At 45.6% G+C, this 18427-nt stretch overlaps 1 protein-coding gene and 1 long non-coding RNA gene across 12 annotated transcripts in view; one reads left to right on the forward strand and one right to left on the reverse strand.

Annotated features, from left to right (window-relative positions):
• LOC142584729 (uncharacterized) overlaps window positions 1-6764 on the forward strand; it is a 23292-nt gene extending 16528 nt beyond the window's left edge. For 6 of the 10 annotated variants that reach the window (XR_012828915.1, XR_012828914.1, XR_012828911.1 and 3 more), the window contains 2 exons: window positions 4589-4700; window positions 6067-6188. Coding sequence is in view for 2 of the 10 variants with exons in the window: in XM_075694957.1 (XP_075551072.1) it covers window positions 4589-4650; window positions 6067-6283 (279 nt within the window). In the remaining 8 variants the exon portion in view is untranslated. Of the gene's footprint in view, window positions 1-4588; window positions 4701-6066 lie in introns of all 10 variants that reach the window. The other 4 variants (XR_012828917.1, XR_012828916.1, XM_075694957.1 and 1 more) reach the window with 2 other exon arrangements.
• On the reverse strand, window positions 5801-12974 carry LOC142584731 (uncharacterized). 2 transcript variants are annotated; one of them, XR_012828919.1, is made up of 3 exons: window positions 12380-12974; window positions 12037-12147; window positions 5801-6257 (listed from the first exon to the last, which is right to left on the reverse strand). It is a non-coding gene; the product is annotated as an uncharacterized LOC142584731 (long non-coding RNA). The 2 variants fall into 2 exon arrangements; XR_012828918.1 differs by having other exon boundaries at window positions 12037-12974.
• Window positions 12975-18427: the final 5453 nt, after the last annotated feature.

Genomic DNA, 18427 nt, shown 5'->3' on the forward strand with positions numbered 1-18427 from the left:
ACAGACATTCATATTATTACGATCTCATCGAGAGATGCTCAAGAGACGAGCCGCTGCGAGGAAGAGATCAAGTGTGTCTGGGCTCATGGCATGAGCGAGTGTTGGCCTGCCTGTCTGGCTCCAGTGTAAATAGCATGTAAATAGCCTCTTTCATCTCTGTATTTCGTCTGTGTCTGTGCAACATTCTGGTGGAGGTTAGCGATCCCCGTCCTCGTCACGGCACTCCGAAGTGGTCGGCATATCGAGCTTGTCACCATACCTCCCGGTGACGAGACCGCATCTGCAACGGCTTCAGCTTGTCCAACTGCTCTTATTGTCATGGTTGCCCAACATCGTGACCCTGGTCTCTTCTGTGGCCTGGAGGGACAGGACGTTTATGAATGGCTCAAGCTCTATGAATGCGCCAGTGCTAATAACAGGTGGAATCCAACAATTATGCTTGCTGATGTAATCGTTTATCTCGGTGGCACCCCACGCGTGTGACTCCAAACACATGACGAGATAATTAGCTGGGACAGTTTCAAAGTAAAGCTACGAGAACTGTTCAGTGACCCCTTCAGGCGCAAGGTTGTCGCGAGAAAGGCTCTTGCGCCTTGTGTCCAGACATCTACAGAGCCATACGTTTGATACATCCTAGGCGTCTTGGCTCTTGCCACAAAGCCCACGATACTATGCCTGAAGCAGAAAAGGTGGCTAAAAGGCATCGCCGACGATGCTTTCAATTTTTTGTTTTCGGCAACGTCTTTCCTATCGGCGCCATGATAAATGAATGCCGTCGCCTTGAATAAGCTAAGAGCCGCCGTATCACACACCACATCACGCAGCTACCCAACACTGCTGCTAAGTCGACATGTGAGGGTCGACCACATCAGACGACCACCTGTGATGACCTAACCCGTATTGTTCGCCGCCAGCTCGAGGCCACCTGTTGGCCAGCCTTCTCCGCGACACCTCTCGACCCGCCAGCAACCACAATTGCCAGGATTCAGGCCGTCGTCAGACAGGAATTTGAGAACATGGGTCTGAACTCTGTGTGTTTAACGACTCAACCCAGCGTTCCCCCGTTCTCTAGCGGCCCTCCTCGTCCCCGGCACTCCTTTTCTGCCACATATCGCAACCCATCCAAATGGCGTACCCCTGATGACAAGCTGATCTGCTTCCACTGCTGTCGCATCGACCACATCGCTCGTCACTGCCGCAACCAATGGACATACACCTCCTCGGACATACACCTGCGCTTATTCCTGCACCTTTGGACCTACTGTTCCCTATGCCACCCGTCTAGAACCCACTGCCACTGATGCTCCACCTCCGAACCTTCGCTACAGCCACTCGCCCTCACCTCAACGCCATCAGTCTCGTTCGCCCCAGGCCCGTCACTTCTCCTCGCCGCCTATCGCCTCCTGGATGCAGCCAAAAAACTAGGCACTACAGCTTCTGGAGCTGAAGCTGTGTTGTCGACCCTGCCCTCAAATTCTCTGCTCATGTTACCTACGAACCAAAACTTTCTTGGCATTGACAGGTATTCTGTGTTACGTTCGACCAGCGGGGGCTGGCGATCTTTGAGGAAGGGACTGACGGAAAGGCGCCACCAGGTCTGCTGTGACGACTAGCTTTGAAAGGACGACCAGACATCAGTCCCCAGCCCATCGGCGCCACCATGGCTGTGGCGGCGACTGGTTTTGTAAGGAGGACAATGCGCCGCGTCCCCAACGGAAGGGCGCCGAGATGGCTAGACACAGTGGGCGGAGCAAGTATTGTTAGCGTGTACACTGTGAAGGTCTGCTTGGAGCAGGGGAGCTCCTGGAAGATATTTTGTGGTGCCGTCTCATGCAGCTTAGAACCCGTCTCACGCGTCAGTCAACAGATAGATGCGGCGGCCACTGACTGCAGGGTCAACTCTGGGATAAAGAGGCGCCTGCTCGGGTCAAGCACAGTGTCTGCGAAAACCCTCTCACCTCGGTGTGGTCAGTGCAACCTGTGCAGAAGTGAGTGCGTAAACCCTCCCCCTCAAAGTCGGGTTGGTTATGATGACTTTGGACGCTCCGAATTGGTCGGCGGTGAACTGCTGTGTTCCGTCACCTAGGGATTTCCGGAGGACAGTGTATTTAAGGATCTGTTGGCGGCTCTTCAGGGTGCATTCCTTTTTCAGTCATGTTAGACTGATGAAGTGTAACATTCTCATGCAGATACTGTAAATAAATCCCAGATTTCTCGTTCTTGATGAGAACAAGTCTCTCCCTTCAACAACGTCCTCAGCGTGGGTAAGTTTGATGACCGCATGGGCCAGCTACCATCTATTTCATGCCTGACTCCAACCATTACATCTGTCACTGCACTCATCGATGCAGGAGCACATCTTTCTATTATATTATAAGTGCTGCCTTCCGAAGACGACTGAAAAAGCACTTCACCCCAGCGTCAGCACGCATTGGTCGCGTTGCGGATGGCGGTACTGTGCCTATCATCAGCATATGTACGGCATGTGTCAGCGTTGCCGGCCACCACACTCCTGTCCTCTTCGCCGTGATTGCTCATTGCCCCATGACCTAATTCTCGGACTCGATTTTCTCTCTGCGCATTCTGCTCTTATTGACTGCTCTGCCAGTACCCTTTGCCTTGAGGTGCCGATTCTCATAGAACCTTCTAACGCACCCCAGTGCCGCTTACGCCCCTCCTGCTTTATTCGCCTGCCACCGAAGTCAACAGCCTATACTGAACTGTTGTGTTGTCCACCTGTTCCTGATGGCGAGTACCTCGTCACTCGCCTGCCCAACATTCCACTACAGTATGACGTCACCGTGCCTCACAGCATTCTGACTGTTACTGCTAACCATACTCGCATGCCTATCTTTAACTTTGGATTGGGAAAGCAAATCCTACTGCAAGGTATTTGCCTCGTCAACGTTGATTGTCTCGGCGACCATCACGTAGCAGCTTTATCAAGCGATGGTTCTTCTGAGCTTAGCATGCCCCTCGCACCAGCCTCGGGCACCGATACCAACATAAAGAAAATGGTTGCGGTGGACCTGTTCTCTGTGCAGGCTGACAGCCTTTGCAAAGTATTATCGTCCTACCGAGATATCTTTTACTTCAAACGATCGCCCTTTAGGCCAGACGCTCGCGGTCCAGCATTGGATTTCTACTGGCGATGCTACGCCTATTCACCGATGACCATATGAAGTTTTTGCATCGGAACGCCGAGTAATTCTAAGTGAAGTGAACAAAATGCTAGATAAAAACATCATTAAGCATTCTTCGAGTCCCTGGGCGTCACCTGTGGTTTTGGTTAAGAAGTACAGCACGTGGCGCTTCTGTGTGGACTACCGTCATCTGAACAAAATTACTAAGAAGGACGTCTACCCGCTCCCAAATATAGACGATGCCCTTCACTGCCTCCACAATTCCAGCTATTTCTCTTCTATTGATCTTCGTTCTGGATACTGGCAGATTGCTGTTGGCGATATGGACAGAAAAAATATGCTCAATCAGCTTAGTAAGTTTAAAAAAGTAGGGTACGCTGTTCACTCCATAGAGAAATGTTTTGCGTTCCTGGTTCATTGGCCTTGAGATGAAATTGCCCTCGCTGTACAGAACTATAACATGGTTGAACTTCAAAAGTTCCTCCCATGAGAATGCAAAGAAGCTCTCCAGTAGGACGGGTGCAGTTGTCTAATGTGGCTATCACTAATATTACCCACAGTCAAGATTCTATGGCACATATATTTCTTTGATTAACAAGGCCAACTTAAAGCAAAATGTGTGTTTTTACACCATAGATCAGCAGCACATAAGCTCCACCTTAAATGTGATTGTTCACCTAAATCTGCCTGCATTTGGAAAGGTAGTGCAAACCTTAAAATTAAATTGTAGGGTATTACGTGCCAAAACCACTGTCTGATTATGAGGCATGCTGTTGTGGAGGACTTTGGAAACTTGGGGTTCTTTAACGTGCACCTAAATCTAAGTACACGGGTGTTTTCGCATTTCGGCCCCATCGAAATGCGGCTGCCGTGGCCGGGATTCGATCCCACTACCTCGTGCTCAGCAGCTTAACACCATAGCCACTGAGCAACCATGGCGGGTAGTGCTAACCTTCTGTGCTGTTAGAACCCAATTTCAAAGTGTTTGCCCAGCCCTGTGCACTGTAACTTGATGGTTCCAAATTGCTGGTTTTTAGGTCCTTGCCCAACTGGTTTGTTGAATTAGATGTTAAAACGAATGGCAGCTACGATTGCCTGGACACTTATCAATGAGATTCCACTGTAATTTCAGTGGTGTTCACAGCAACAACAGATTTGGTGAAGTGAGGGACAGGCAGATTGTTAAAGAGAACTGTGAAATCCATCAAACGGATCTGTTGAGCTAACAATGTGGACTGATTGTATAAGGCGAGCAAGCTGCAGAGAACTGCTAAGCTTGATGTGCAGACCTCATTTCTCAGGCAAATAAACTGTGCAATGTCTTGTTTTATTATTGATGACTGCTCTGCCAGTCTGCCCGAGTTGTCATTTTTTTGTATTTATCATAAAGCAGGCAATTTCATGTTTTTGTAGTTGTGTGACGCAGAGTCATTTGTTTCTTACAGCTGTCGTCTTCTCGGAAGCAGGCACTCATGCTTGGAGACCTGCAGAGCACAAACTGCAGCATGTATGCCGAAATAAATAGCTATTGCCTATTTCAAATACAACCATTGTAAGGCAAGGCCCCTTTTTGCTGTACTGTGCTTGCAAATTGCAAAGCAATGATAAGACACAATGTAGAAAGAAACATTTTCTTTTATTTGGCGGACATTAGAGTGGCATCAAAAAAAAAAAAATATTGAGCAGCCCCAAGTCAGTCACTACACTAAGCAGCTCCACTGCAATTCACATGACCTAGGAATCCCAGCCATACAACCGAATGATTATTCATATAAGTGACGATCAAGATCATTCTTCACTTGAATGCCACGGAGCGCTGTTCAGTAACAGCAATCAGTTTGTGTCCCTGCAAGCAGGAATATTAATTTGTGTTTTGGTTATTGGTGACATATCGAAATTTATAGTTTTGTGGCCCATCAGATGTTTGAATCAGAAATAAATTCTCCAAAGATGTACACCTTGTCAGCGGTACGTGCGGGATGATTTGCGGTGGCCAGAGACTTTTGAGTGGGACTTCGGTATCAATGGAGGTATAATGTGTATGCATGCTTCAGTACAAGGGAGATTGGAGGCAGCATCAAGGCAACCTATAGGCACTGTGTGAAAAATCTTGAAAGCTACGCTATTTGCTAATGCTCTTGTGCCCTCTGCACTTGATAGAATACTTTCCAGCTTTAATTTCAATCAGAAAAGAAATTTAGTATTTTCTGATGCTACCTTGACATGCAAACAAGTTTTTGTCATGTAGGAGGAGGAGGGGGGTTACGTTAAACTACAACACAATTTATCTAAGTTTTTCAGCGTCCTATTTCATGTGTGGTACACTTTCTTTAATTTGGCTTGCTGACCTGGCAGTTGCATAGTCTTGGGCCAGGGATGACTGGATGGGAGAAGACAATGAGGAGTACTGTTCATTGTTTAATATGCGCTTGTGTAATATAATATGTAAAAATAAAAAAAACGAGTGATATTTTTATGCTTTAAGCATTTTGCAGAGTGAAGTAAAGTTATAAGGAATTTTCTTTTTCTCTAAGAGATGAGAGAAGATGGTGTTGCTTGCTCATGATGTTGCTGGGACCTAGCTCATAACTCTTTAGTGCAGTGAAGATCACCAGGTAGAAACCACATCAATTTGTAAGAGTTATGAATCTTCAGCATGAAAGTAAATTAGTGCTTTATTTTATTGGATACGTTCCCCTTTTGGAAAGTTCTGTGAACAAAATGAAAATTAGCAAAAGGAACAAATAAGAATTTGGAACAAGCATGCTATCAACACAACTAATGCAGAAGCAGAATTTAGTCACACTACATACCAATAAGGACAGTATAGGTGTGAGAACGTTGCTGATTACTTTTCCACCTATGACAAAGGAAAAAGTATACTCCAGTAATTCAGATGAGAACACAATTCTTGTTACACCAGGTGTGGCGAGCCCGGGAGACAGCAAGAGCCGCAGGAGTCCTGGACCAAAGGCGCCTCCCACACAAGCAGAAAGACACCTGCTTTTCCTTTCTTTTCTGTAATAAATGTTTTTTCTTCTCCTCCTCCTCCTTATGTCCTTGAATACAATGGTTTACCTGACTTGGAGGCAGTTTTATCTCGGGAGCTCCTATCTGAATACATGCGAAAAGAGAAATAGTTTTTCTCTGAAGCCAGCAACAGAATTCGATGAGGTTGGTTCTGTTTAAAAAAAAAAAACGCTGAAATGTAGCCACTGTTTTAGGGGGCAATGTTTTGTGGCAGGAAATTTTGAAAATTGTGAAATTAAAAGGACTTCCATATGAAGTTTACAACTTGATACAAAAGCTATGACATTGTAAACTTTGTGCTTATATTTTTTAAGCTTACTGACTCTCAGCAATTTTTCCTAAATATTGAAGGTCCTAAATCAAGATTATGCAGCCTAGAATGACTAAAATTTAACTTTTTCTCTCAAATGCAACAAATTTCATTGAAATTATTCGAGTAGTTGTCTCAAAAGCATTTCTGCATTTTACATGTATTTGAATAAAGAGATTAGAGTTGGCACTGAACTAAAGCATCCTCCTCAAGGTAAGCACGTCAATTCTGGCCGTAAGGCCAGTTATCAGTCTACACTATAAAAGAGAATTGCCTTTTTTTTTACACTTTTCCAGCAATTCCAACTTAGTAGCATGCTTAACTGAATGCAGCTAGGAAGAAGGAAATTTGACAATATTTTGTTTATGTGCAGAATTAATGCATTTGTATGTCACTGAATTTTGGCCTTCATGAGCATTCATATCCTTGAATTTTTTTCAATGTTGAATCTAACATTTGAATCAATTGAATCAAAGCAGCCATCAGGCCACCAAGCAACGTAAGGGCAAATAAGAACTTCATGTGGAAGCACTTAAAAGGTCTGTTCAATTCATCTGCACAACTGTGAACCAGTCAACGGAGGTTCACAAGAAGTTCAGAAATTGTGCAGCTTGTTTCTGCGGTGCAGGCACAGCGCAACACTCGAAACGAATGGCAAGGTGCAGATGCGGTGCAGGTGTTATGTTATGCCCGATTAATGTGCACAGAGTGCGTACATTTGAAAGATCGTGAACTACAAGTATCAGCTTGTGGGCCTAACTACAAACCACACTTGTAGACACATCAGACGTGCGTAAGCGGGCTTTTAATGGCGCTTGCGCCCATGTGCTGGATTTTCTGCTGCACTGCTGCGTCGCACCTGTATGCCTGTACCAAGTCGGCACCGACAGCGGAGTAGGTGCAGCAAAATCATGAACCAGCCCTGCACCTTTTGAAACGAACGGAGTGGTTCAGCGGGCGCCACTGGAACAAATGGCTGGGTGCAACACGTCGTGAACTCGTTCAGGCGGTGCAGGCGAATCGAACGCACCTAAAGTAAAGCACATTCAGGGGCGCTATAACATAAAATGATTTCAAACTGTTTTGATTCCAATCTCCTGACATCAAATTTACGTAACCACCGGTGCAAGCATTGGGCGGTGACCTGCAGCGTGGTCTGAACAACCCAATCAAACACTCTCCTCGTTTATAGGAGGTCACCTTTGTTCACTTTCAAAACCAATAACATTGCCTACACTCAGCGGTTTTTCTTATCTAATTGGCTGACAAGAGGCGAGGAGTACGGTCTAGTGGAGAGGGTTTCGATGGGGCTGAGCCAGCACAGTGAAAATAGATAACCGCATGAAGAGGGTGGTGCTGGCTTCTCCGATTGCTCCGCTTCACCTTACTTAGCTTGCGGTGGCTGGTCGAAAATTGCGGCGGCTTGCAACAGAAGGATAAGTATGCCGCTAAAATGGATCCTCAGCAAGGAAGAGTTGGCAGAGTGATGCTGTATACATGCCGCAAGGGCTCGATAACGTTTTACTCTCATGCAAAAAGGTTTATCATGTGCAAATAAATACATGCTGACCGGCAGGTGCGAGTAGCGAGGGCCTGAGCGATCGGCGGGCAGCCATATTCTGTTCCTTTCAGAACGGGGCAGTCTCTGGCTATTCAGAAAAATTTTCAGTTTTGTTCGGCATATTAATGCATTTTTTTTTCGCGGACACGTCACTTTGATGCAGTGAATTTTTGCTGTTTTGTGAGGTCGCGTGACAGACAGGCGAGGTGGGTGTTGCCAAATAACATTGAACCAATAGCAGAGGGCTAATGGTGAAAAGGCGTTGAATCAGGAATAATTATTTTTCTTTTGTGTGGTTTAATCATTCATTATCAGTGTGTACATGTATATCAGATGGAGGGCCATCACGGTTTTCGTGACGTCGCGTGACAGACGGGTGAAGTTTGGAGTGGCCTGAAAAAGTTTTGACCAATCGTGGTGGGCTGATTGCAGAATTGGAATAGAAAAGTATCGAATCATTTTATGTTATAGCACCCCAGGATTCTACAGGGGGCCATAGAATTAGACTTCCATGCAAAGATGGCCAACCTCACAAGGTTCACACGGCTGACATAATGAAGTCAACCTAAGCTGATCTCAACCTCCCAAAGTGATGCAACATTGGTTGGCTGTTAAAATTTTTTAGCTATGGCAATGGCAACCTCATGGACAAATTTGAGGTTGAGTGAGGTCGAATGCTCGGTGAGGTTATATTTCACAGCAGCTGATGTGCACATTTCCACCTCATGAATAAATATGTGGGAAGTTTTATGATTTTACTGATATGAAGGGGTAATTATTTAATACAATAGCCCCAGGCAGGAATCTGGAAGTGGGCTTCACCCCAAGCCACCTGAGGCTTTGTTTTCAATTTGTATAGACAGCTCTCATCACATATGAAGCATAGGTGTACATTTCTTTTGCTTTACTTCAGATGTGTGACACCACCGCAGTTGGATATCTTGCATCGGCCTATATCCTCTGACCTTACTTTTAGAAGACAGTGAGTCACATGCCAAACTTCTTCCTCGTCGAGTATTCCTGCTCTAAACTAACAAATGACAGTTGCTGCCTCTCATTCAGTGTTGGCCAAAGACACCTAGCCAGAATCTTGGTACTGAACAATGAAACTAGGCAAGACAAACATACTTCTGGTATGTTGCCTGTAGGCAACAAATGTCAATAAAGGGTTAATGAGAAATAAATTAAAAACTGAAATACAGTAGAACCTCGTTGATACGATCTTCACAGGAACTGGAAAATAAAGTGTCTCATAGGAAAATCATATCATCCAACATATTATCCAACCAAATCGGATTTTCGGGAAAAGAAAAAAAACAACATTTCGAAAAATGTATTAAGCAGAATCGTATCGAGGTTCCACTTTATAAAAAGAAATGACACTGAAATTGGCTGTAGAAAAGTTAGTAAATTACTAACTGCGCTCTGAAGCTTGTCACAATTTTTTCTAGAGTTTAGAAGTCTAGGACCTTGATTTAACGCAAGAAATGAATAGTCAAAAATATTGTTATGGTGAAGGGAAGGAAGAAGTTGGATTAGACTAGACGAAGACGAAGTCTGGCAGTTGCCTGAATGCCATTAACATCAGTTGTAAACATACATTATTTTACACTTGTGGGCCTGCTTTCTTCCTGCAACATTTTGGTGGAGGTGCTGGGTACAATCACGGAACTTCGCAGCGGACGTCATCTACCAGCCGCCACAATGGCAAATCAACCGGACGATACTGATGCAGACTCGGACATCAGTGTACTATCCCTCTCCGGCTTCCTCCATATTGGCAACGAGCAGCGGAAAGATCCTGTTCTTCGAACACTTATGGAACGCCTAAGCTCCTCGCCCAATGAGCCGTCCCTCCGTATGTTCACCTTGCGCGATGGAACTTTATACCGTCGCAGCGTTCGTCCAGACGGCCCGGAGCTCCTCCTAGTCGTTCCCAAGCACCTTCGACTCGCCTTGCTCCAGCAACTTCACGACGCTCCTTCTGGCCCGGCATTTATTGCTCTGTGCGCCGTTATGTCGCTTCTTGCGACCTGTGTCAGCACCGAAAGACGCCTGCTATGCCTCCCGCTGGTTTGCTGCAACCAATTGATATCCCTACAGAGCCCTTCTACTGGGTGGGCCTAGACCTCCTTGGCTCCTTTCCAATTTCCATCAAAGGAAACAAATGGATTGCTGCAGCAACGATTATGCCACGAGATATGCCATCGCACGAGTGCTACCAACCAGCTGCGCTACAGATGTCGCCGACTTCTTACTAAACGACGTCATCCTGCACCACGGCGCCCTTCACCAGTTGCTGACGGATCGCGGCTGCTACTTTCTATTGAAGGTCGTCAACGATCTGCTCCGCTCCTGTTCTACAGAACATCAGAGTGCTACCGCATACCACCCTCAAACGAACGGCCTCACCAAGCGACTCAACCGCAAGCTAACTGAAATGCTGGCCATGTACGTTTCCGACGATCACTGCGACTGGGACGTCGCTTTACCATACATCACTTTTGCATACAACTCGTCCCATCACGACACTGCCGGATTTTCACCATTTTACCTGTTGTATGGCCGCGACCCCACCTTGCCCTTTGATATATTGCTACCTTCCGCAGTACAATCACCCAGCACTGGTTACGCTCGCAATGCTATTGACTTAGCCGCCCAGGCCCGAGAAGTAGCCCAATATCGCGTCACAGTCTCGCAAGCTTCTCAAAAGCGACGCTACGACCTTCAGCACCGAGACTCATTTTTCACCTGGTTCCCTTGTCCTTCTCTGGACGCCTTCACGTCGCGTCGGCTTGTCGGAAAAACTACTTTGCCGTTATTCTGGTCCGTACCAGATCTTACGCCAACTTTCCAACGTGACATACGAGATCGCCCCAGTCGGCCAGCCTTCAGTGCCTTCCAACGTCACCAGCGATGTTGTTCACGTCGCCAGGCTGAAGCCCTATGTCCCCCCATTAAGTGATGCTCTATAACTTGCACCGGGACGGAGCTACCCCGCTGGGAGGGTGACGTTACGGTGAAGGGAAGGAAGAAGTTGGATTAGACTAGATGAAGACGAAGTCTGGCACTTGCCTGAACGCCATTAACATCAGTTGTAAATATAGATTATTTTACACTCGTGGGCCTGCTTTCTTCCTGCGACAATATCATGTAAGTACCCCTTTAAAGTTGAACATCTTGGGACGTATTTCTGGACATTGAGACGTAATATTTACCAAAGCCATAAGACTCTTAACAAAGCATGTTTCAGTCTTGCAGGCAAACCAGACATTTACAGTGGTGCACCTTCAAATGGTGCAGTCAATTCTACGGACCTAATGCTTGCATCTTGCACACCTGCTTAAGCCAGAGGCAGGAAATTAGGACAACCTCCAAAACATTTCAATTATCTCTTTCTGAAAGAGAGAAGTGTGTTTTATCCAGCAATTCTTGACATAGCCAGAGTGGTCTAAAGGTAAAGTGACAACTATGTTCCTCACGAAGGCCTGATTCACACAGGTGTTATTGGCCCCATCACGGTACACGCATCTGTCAGGACAGAGCATTTCCTTGCCGATTTCTCCGCAGAAACAAGACGCTATCGACATTTGCTGATGCTCTAAACATCATCAGTATCCTGTGTTAGAGGAGAAAATGGTGTGAAAACCCTATATTTTCACAGATACAGGTTCCGTAACATTTTGTGCCGAGACATGACAGGATGGGTCAAATGTGTGAACCAGAATGAACGTACAATGGCACTTGAACATAAGATAAGTTAGAGAAACATTGCTGTAAACAGATGGCAACACAGGTGAAAAGTTTTAGATAATGATGCCAAAGGACAGACACCATTGCTTGTAATGCTTCAGTAGAAGCACAAGGCGAGATTTTCAAGATCATAAGCTGGAATCTAAACCACACAAGGCAAGCAAAGCCCACCTGCCAACTGTGTTCACAGCAGCCTACACATATTGTCAACCCACGTGACGTTTCTGTGGCCAACATACCATGGCGGTTGTGCCAGGATGACTGTGGACGCAGATGGCAACGTAGCCAAAGCATTCTCGCCTTGAGTGCCTGCTGCATAAATCAGTCTTGCGTCTGGAAGCGTCCGCAACCTCCATGAAAGTGTTACAGAGGAAAAGAGATGCACCAAATATATTTACTGAATATTTACAAAAACTGTAGCAGCTGACAAGATAGTAGTTAGCACGCAAAATCCAAAAGTGTTCCCTTTTTCATCAGCCTTTTAAACTATGCTCTCTAGATCACTAGACTTTTATCTAAAGCAGGAACAATCGATCAATCCTCTTCAAAAAAAGACAATACAGCACTGACATGGGTACTCACATGAATGAGCCCACTTCATGTGCCGACCACTCGAATCTGTTTTAAACACAGGCCTATTTCCAAAGCTCCAACTGCAGTGCACTTGCTTTTATGAGATATGTAAATTAATTTGGGCTAGTTGATGGGTCTGAAACGAATGCACAGTGCAAAACAAAATATAGATGGAAGTGACAATGGTGCACAGAACCGTCTTCCAACTGTTTCTATTAGAGCATAACCTCCCTATAGCGAAGCAACATATAGGGAACTGACAGTTAAAGTGAAAAAAGTGCCAGTCCTAATTACACTCCCTTAGGGCATTCACATATTTTTCAATGATATCCCATTCATGCACTGCGTGCACAAGAGACTATTTAAATATGACAAGCCTTTGGTGTAACTTAGAATGATCAGGGGTTCCCTGCAGTGCGATTAGGTGACAAGTTTGGTTCAGTACATATTGATTGGTTTCATTGCATGGTATTTATATAATTGTTATTTTTACAATATATTTCGCCAACTGCCTAATGCGAAATTTGAGTGCAGCTCTATACATGTTTCCATTTTGCAATATATTGGCTAGCATGGACAATCTGTCTCGTGTGGCACTTCACAAACAAAGCAAAGTGTGGCGCGACTGCGTTGCTAATTGGAAGACCACGAGAGCAGCACATGGGTGATGCGTGGGCGCAATTCACAGCAGCTGCCGCAGACAGACCTGCTCATGCAGCGCTTTGTTTCCATACAGATGATGCGCACTAGTGTGGTATAAAGGCATCCAAGATTTTCCTTCCTAGGAAACATCTAATGAAGCAATAGCTCCTAAGAAGGCCACTATCCAAAATAATCAAGAAAGGAATAGAGAAAAATGTCACAGAAAATCGCATCAAACTAAGTCAGAGCATCAAAAATTGACCAACATTCTAGGCCTTGCCCATGGAAAAAGTCTTGCAGCAAGGTTAATTGAGCACAAATGATATGCAGGTATTCTATGGAGTGATGTCAAGGCTCGAACACTGAGCTCTGCTCTTCTGCAGGACCTTGGTGATGCACATTTTAAATGCCATTCTTCTGGCTACTATGGTTTCCAGGAAAATTGGTCATCATATTTAAGAAGACAGGACACCACCATAGTACATTTTCACGCATATTACTTGCACTAGCATACAGAACAATTAAGGTTTACTGACAATGAACATTTGTGGCAGGACACAACAACAATGACAGTATTTGGCAGGATGTTTAGACAACAGACTAAAGAGAGTGGACTGGAGGTGAAACCAGTTCTTTTGGTGAAGTATTTAGCCCGGCTTTAAACAGTGCATTGCTTGCATATAGGGTAACATACTTGTCATGTGCAATTTTGTAACAGTGTACTTATGATGGAAAATTCTGATCAAAACCACACAGTGGCATGGTGAGGCAAGTGGACAACACAGTGGTCTTAAAGCATTGTTTCGTGCTGAGTACTAAGTAGCAAGTTCGGTATTCCCGCACAGCAGCCAGGTTAATGAGATCAAAAATGGGAATGAAATGTCAAACCAAGTGACAAAGCATGAAGCAAGACCTATAAAGTTTCAAAGTTCTTTGAGTCGTGTGTGCACCTTGTTGGCAAATGTGTGAACTTTCGACGCATAAAAAATGTTGTCAGTGGAAACAACTTGTCAAAGATAATCACTTGTTTATCAACAAAGCGAGTTTTATCACACAAAAGTTCAAAAAAGCCTGCTTAAAAAATGAAAAACACCAGTAATTTTGACCTTCTCTTACATTGAACACCCTGTGATTAAACTGTCTATGGCATCTCTGGCATGTCATGCGGACCAACACCTAGGCAAGAGACAATGGCAGCAACTGCTGCAGAATAGGCGAAAGCAGAGAAAACAGTGATGGCACGAAACAGGCTGTAGCATTACAAAAAGAAAATGCACAAGTTTGATGACGATGATGATGATAAAAAAAATACAATTCAGAGCCCTTCCACTATGTGAAGATGGAAGACCAGCTGAAGCTGTACTTGTTGACAAGTATATTGAGTTATATATGGTTAATTGCTATATTGATTAAATAAAGAAACATACACACAACTTCGTTATCTTTGATATTCTATTTACTTTGTCACCATGGTAACCATTGCTTTGTGGTCACTATGATATACTGCAATAGGTCGCCGATGCTTTCGTGCCCACTCCCGCTTCTGTTTGCAAAGGTGATCCTCACGGGCACGCTGTTTTTCATCAGTCACAGAGCAGCTATCCGACATTACGGATCTGCAGACAAGACGGGTCTGGCTATAGCAGCTGCCCGTTGCCTTCACGCTGTTGCTCACACCGGTGCTCTTAACATGCACATCGTTCTTCTTCAGTATGGACTAGACGCTTCCTGGCCATAGCAGGACCAAAGTAAAACTGCTGATAACGTCGCTAGAGCGATGTCGACTTCACAAGAAAACGAGGCACAGACATTGGTGGGTACACAATGACGTTTTATTATTCTGCCATCCACTCCAGAGCCACTGAGCACTGCTGGCGCACAGCAGGCTACTGTGGATTCAATTTTGTCGACGCAACTTTTTTCTACACACCCTGTCGATGTATGCACTATTGGTCGTGGTCAGAACCTAGCCATATACAGCTTCGCTGTAAAAATAGCAGGGTAAATGGAAGCAGACACGTTCAATGCATCACAGAGGAATGCAGCAAGCAAAAAGATGCGGTTATCTGCAGCACATGCCAAGACCTTGTACAGCTTGTGGCAACAAAATGCAGCACAAGCAGATAACTCAATCACTTCGCAGTTGTTCTAGCCTTGTGAACTGGAGCAACTGGCTTTCCTGTCCAGGAAGCACGGGCAACGACACTGCACACATGTTGGTAATATCAAGCTTTGATGCAGACATAGTAATGTGTGGTGAAGAATTAAGTGTAATCTTTGTTTCCACTTCTGCATGAATTTTGTGGAAGTGCTGGAGGGTCAAGGATTTATACAGCTATTAATTTATGTATGTGGTCTAATAAACCATTGCAAAGTGAATGTGTGGCATCAGCAACAGATAGCCAGGCACTATCACAAAAAGAAGCAAAATAATGCTAGGTTGTCGAAAGTTGCAAATTCTGGAGGAGGGAGAGAAAAGGACAAGACTGCATCGATCAATTGGAAATGACTGAAGGCATGCACGGTATGTCGAGCAAGAAGCAGACAGAAGGAGTATTAAAGAAACGCATGAAGGAGAAGCCTGACAGTGTGTGAAGGCAAGAGCATCACATGAAAAGAAAAATTTGAAGAAGGTAGCAAATGAATGGGGAGCTCAGATGCCAAGGAGCAAGAATTTTCTGCTAGAAATGTTATTGCTGTTGTGCCTTAGCCCTGGTGCTGCAAATGGAAGGTGGAAGAAACAAGTACAGTACAAGTTGAAAAAGTGCTGTGGCAAGAGTGAGCGGCATTAGATCGCTGCCTCATCAAAATGATTGAATTTGCAGTGCTCATCTGCACTCAACAAAGTGTGCTAACCTGTGCTGCTGGAAGTGTGCGAGCTATCTCGAGATGAAATGTGCAATCAGCCAGCTCTTCCAGATTCAGAAAAGACTTAAGACCAGAGGAAAATTTCTAAAACTACAAGACAGCAACCTGATTTGTTAAATCATATTTTGGATGTTTCCAGTAGAAGCACTTGCACCAATGAAAACTAAGTTGCATTAAAGGTTGGACTTCAGAAAGTGCATCAACACTACACCAACGATAAATGAAACTCCACTACATGGATAACTTGCCTTGTATGAAAACATTGTTTTCACCTTTTGCTCTCCTGTTCGCCACACAATCATTGCGGATTAAACAAAGTCTCACTGTTTCGTGCAATGCGTTTGTCATTGGCTGACCACAGAGACGCCGAACAAGTGTACTGGCAGGCATTCAGAGCTATTTCGCATGCAGTTGTAGTGATCTGAGCCCTTGTTTCGCCCACATAGAGCGCCCCGTATATGAGCTAGACATTGTAACAGCCGGGATTATTAACTAGCCAATATCAGTGTTACTGCACAGCTTTCACAAAGGTCTACTGCTATGAAATTGCATGACGACCACTTTTCTTTTGCATACATTTCTTCCGTATTCATCCGCAGGGCGTAGTGTTTTGCCAGTGTGGCTATACAGCTCTCGCAACGATCAACGGCTCAGATTGCATGACGACGCAAGTTTTATACTTACACATACAGAGTACAAAATTTCCATTCCCACGAACCTCCAAGTGTGCTGTATTCTCAGTTACATTAAGAACTAATGCATCGGCACGGCAGTTAATTCATAAACTGTTTCCGTTCCCGCGATTCCCCTGAAGTGTGTGGTATGCTGACCTTGATCAACGACACTAATGAACAATGCATCGGCACGACGTAATGCTTTGCCACTAAAGTCATCGGAGAAGACACCTCACTTCCAAACGTATCCCCTTGCGACTATAAAATTTAATATGCTACCGTCGCAACAAAATAGAAACAAACTCGCCTCGGACGCGGCTTTTCCCGTCTTGCCGGCCACGTATCCTGTCGATTCTGTGCTGCAAGCTCGGCTAGGGACAAGCGGAGCAAACGGTTTTCTGCCCCGTAGTACCTAAACGATGAGAAATCTTGAGCACTAAAAGTCCCCACATTTCTCTCTCGCAGCTACTGCTCCTCGCGCGTGCGCAGAAACAGCGGTGAAATCCATTTTCGATGTGCTCGTGTTCGAAAAGAGGAGCGATCTCGAAAACACCACAAGGGTATCCATAATACTCTGTCGTCGAAGCGACCTGAGACTAAGCAAAAGCCGTTAACACAATCATTTGCTGCGAACCAAGTGCATTTTACAAAAGCAACGCCAAATTCAATTCGAAGCGGGCAGCCGGGACCGCCGCCATGTTGATGGCTAATTCCTTCCCATCATTCCTAATGCGACGATCCTGCGTTTACATGCTCCGCGAGAGTCGACTCGCGCCCGTAAATCTACCCTCGCCTAGCGCATTAATGCTATGCGCCTTCCTAGCGCATTACTGCTGTTTACATGAATGTGATGCGCTAGAAATGCGATGCGATGCGACACTGTCGCATTCATGTAAACGCGGCTCGTAATGCGGCTTTGTTTGAACGTAAGGCTGCTCGGTTTGGCAGTGCCAAGGTAGCGCTAATGTCCGTAGCACGGCGCGTCGGTCATTTGGTGGGACAGGTGGTTGTGACACGTGGTTCTTCCCGCCTACGCAAATAACAGAATAGGCAGTTGGTATGTTGCGTGAGCTGCTATGGGGAGGCCCCGTGTATTGCGTACTGCCGAAGAACACCCGGCTCATGAGGCCAGTCAGTTTGAGATTAGGGACTTGACCTCGCTGTTAATTTGTGGCCCAGTTTAGGCGACTATAGCAAAGCGTAGGACGAGCCCACACCTGCTGTATCTGCCAATAACAAGAAATGAGGCACGCATATGGGTTCCACGAAGAGGGAATGCGGGCAACACTCACGCGTGAAGAGAAAGTGGATTAGTGTGTGCACCGTAGAAAAGGCACTAGAACGGCACCCCCGCTCGGAACAAAAGGGCACAAGGGCCGAACTGAAGGGGAGCGTTCGGGGAGACGAGCGTGAAGATGAAAGAAGGGGGGTACTTGAGGTCACCGCCACCGCTAATGCCCACGCGCTTCCCGAATGTCCCGTCACGGAATTTGGGCGACGCGACACTGCCCAGCCGCTTTGATGTTTGCCATCCATGTGAGTCTGCTAAGGATTCCCGTGAAAATGGCGGTAGCTTTATCACTTATGGCCGAGGAATGCTTTTATGTGCTATTGCCACCGGGTCCCAATTATAGTGTTTGTATTTCAAGCGAACCGGCACACAGCTGCACGGGAGACAGATTTCTCAGTACTGGCAGGCTAGCCTGACCGGCGGATATGCAGTTAATAATCCGCGATTTCACGGAACATTCTCGGCAGCTTGCATGACGGCCGTTTGCAGGTGAAAAGAGGGAAGACATCAGGGGCCGATACTCGCAGCCCAACGTAGGGGAGAGGGAGGTGGCACGTGTGTTTGAGAAATCCTATCCCCTGG

Source organism: Dermacentor variabilis, chromosome 6 (assembly GCF_050947875.1).
Source record: "Dermacentor variabilis isolate Ectoservices chromosome 6, ASM5094787v1, whole genome shotgun sequence".
NCBI classification, from domain to species: domain Eukaryota; kingdom Metazoa; phylum Arthropoda; class Arachnida; order Ixodida; family Ixodidae; genus Dermacentor; species Dermacentor variabilis.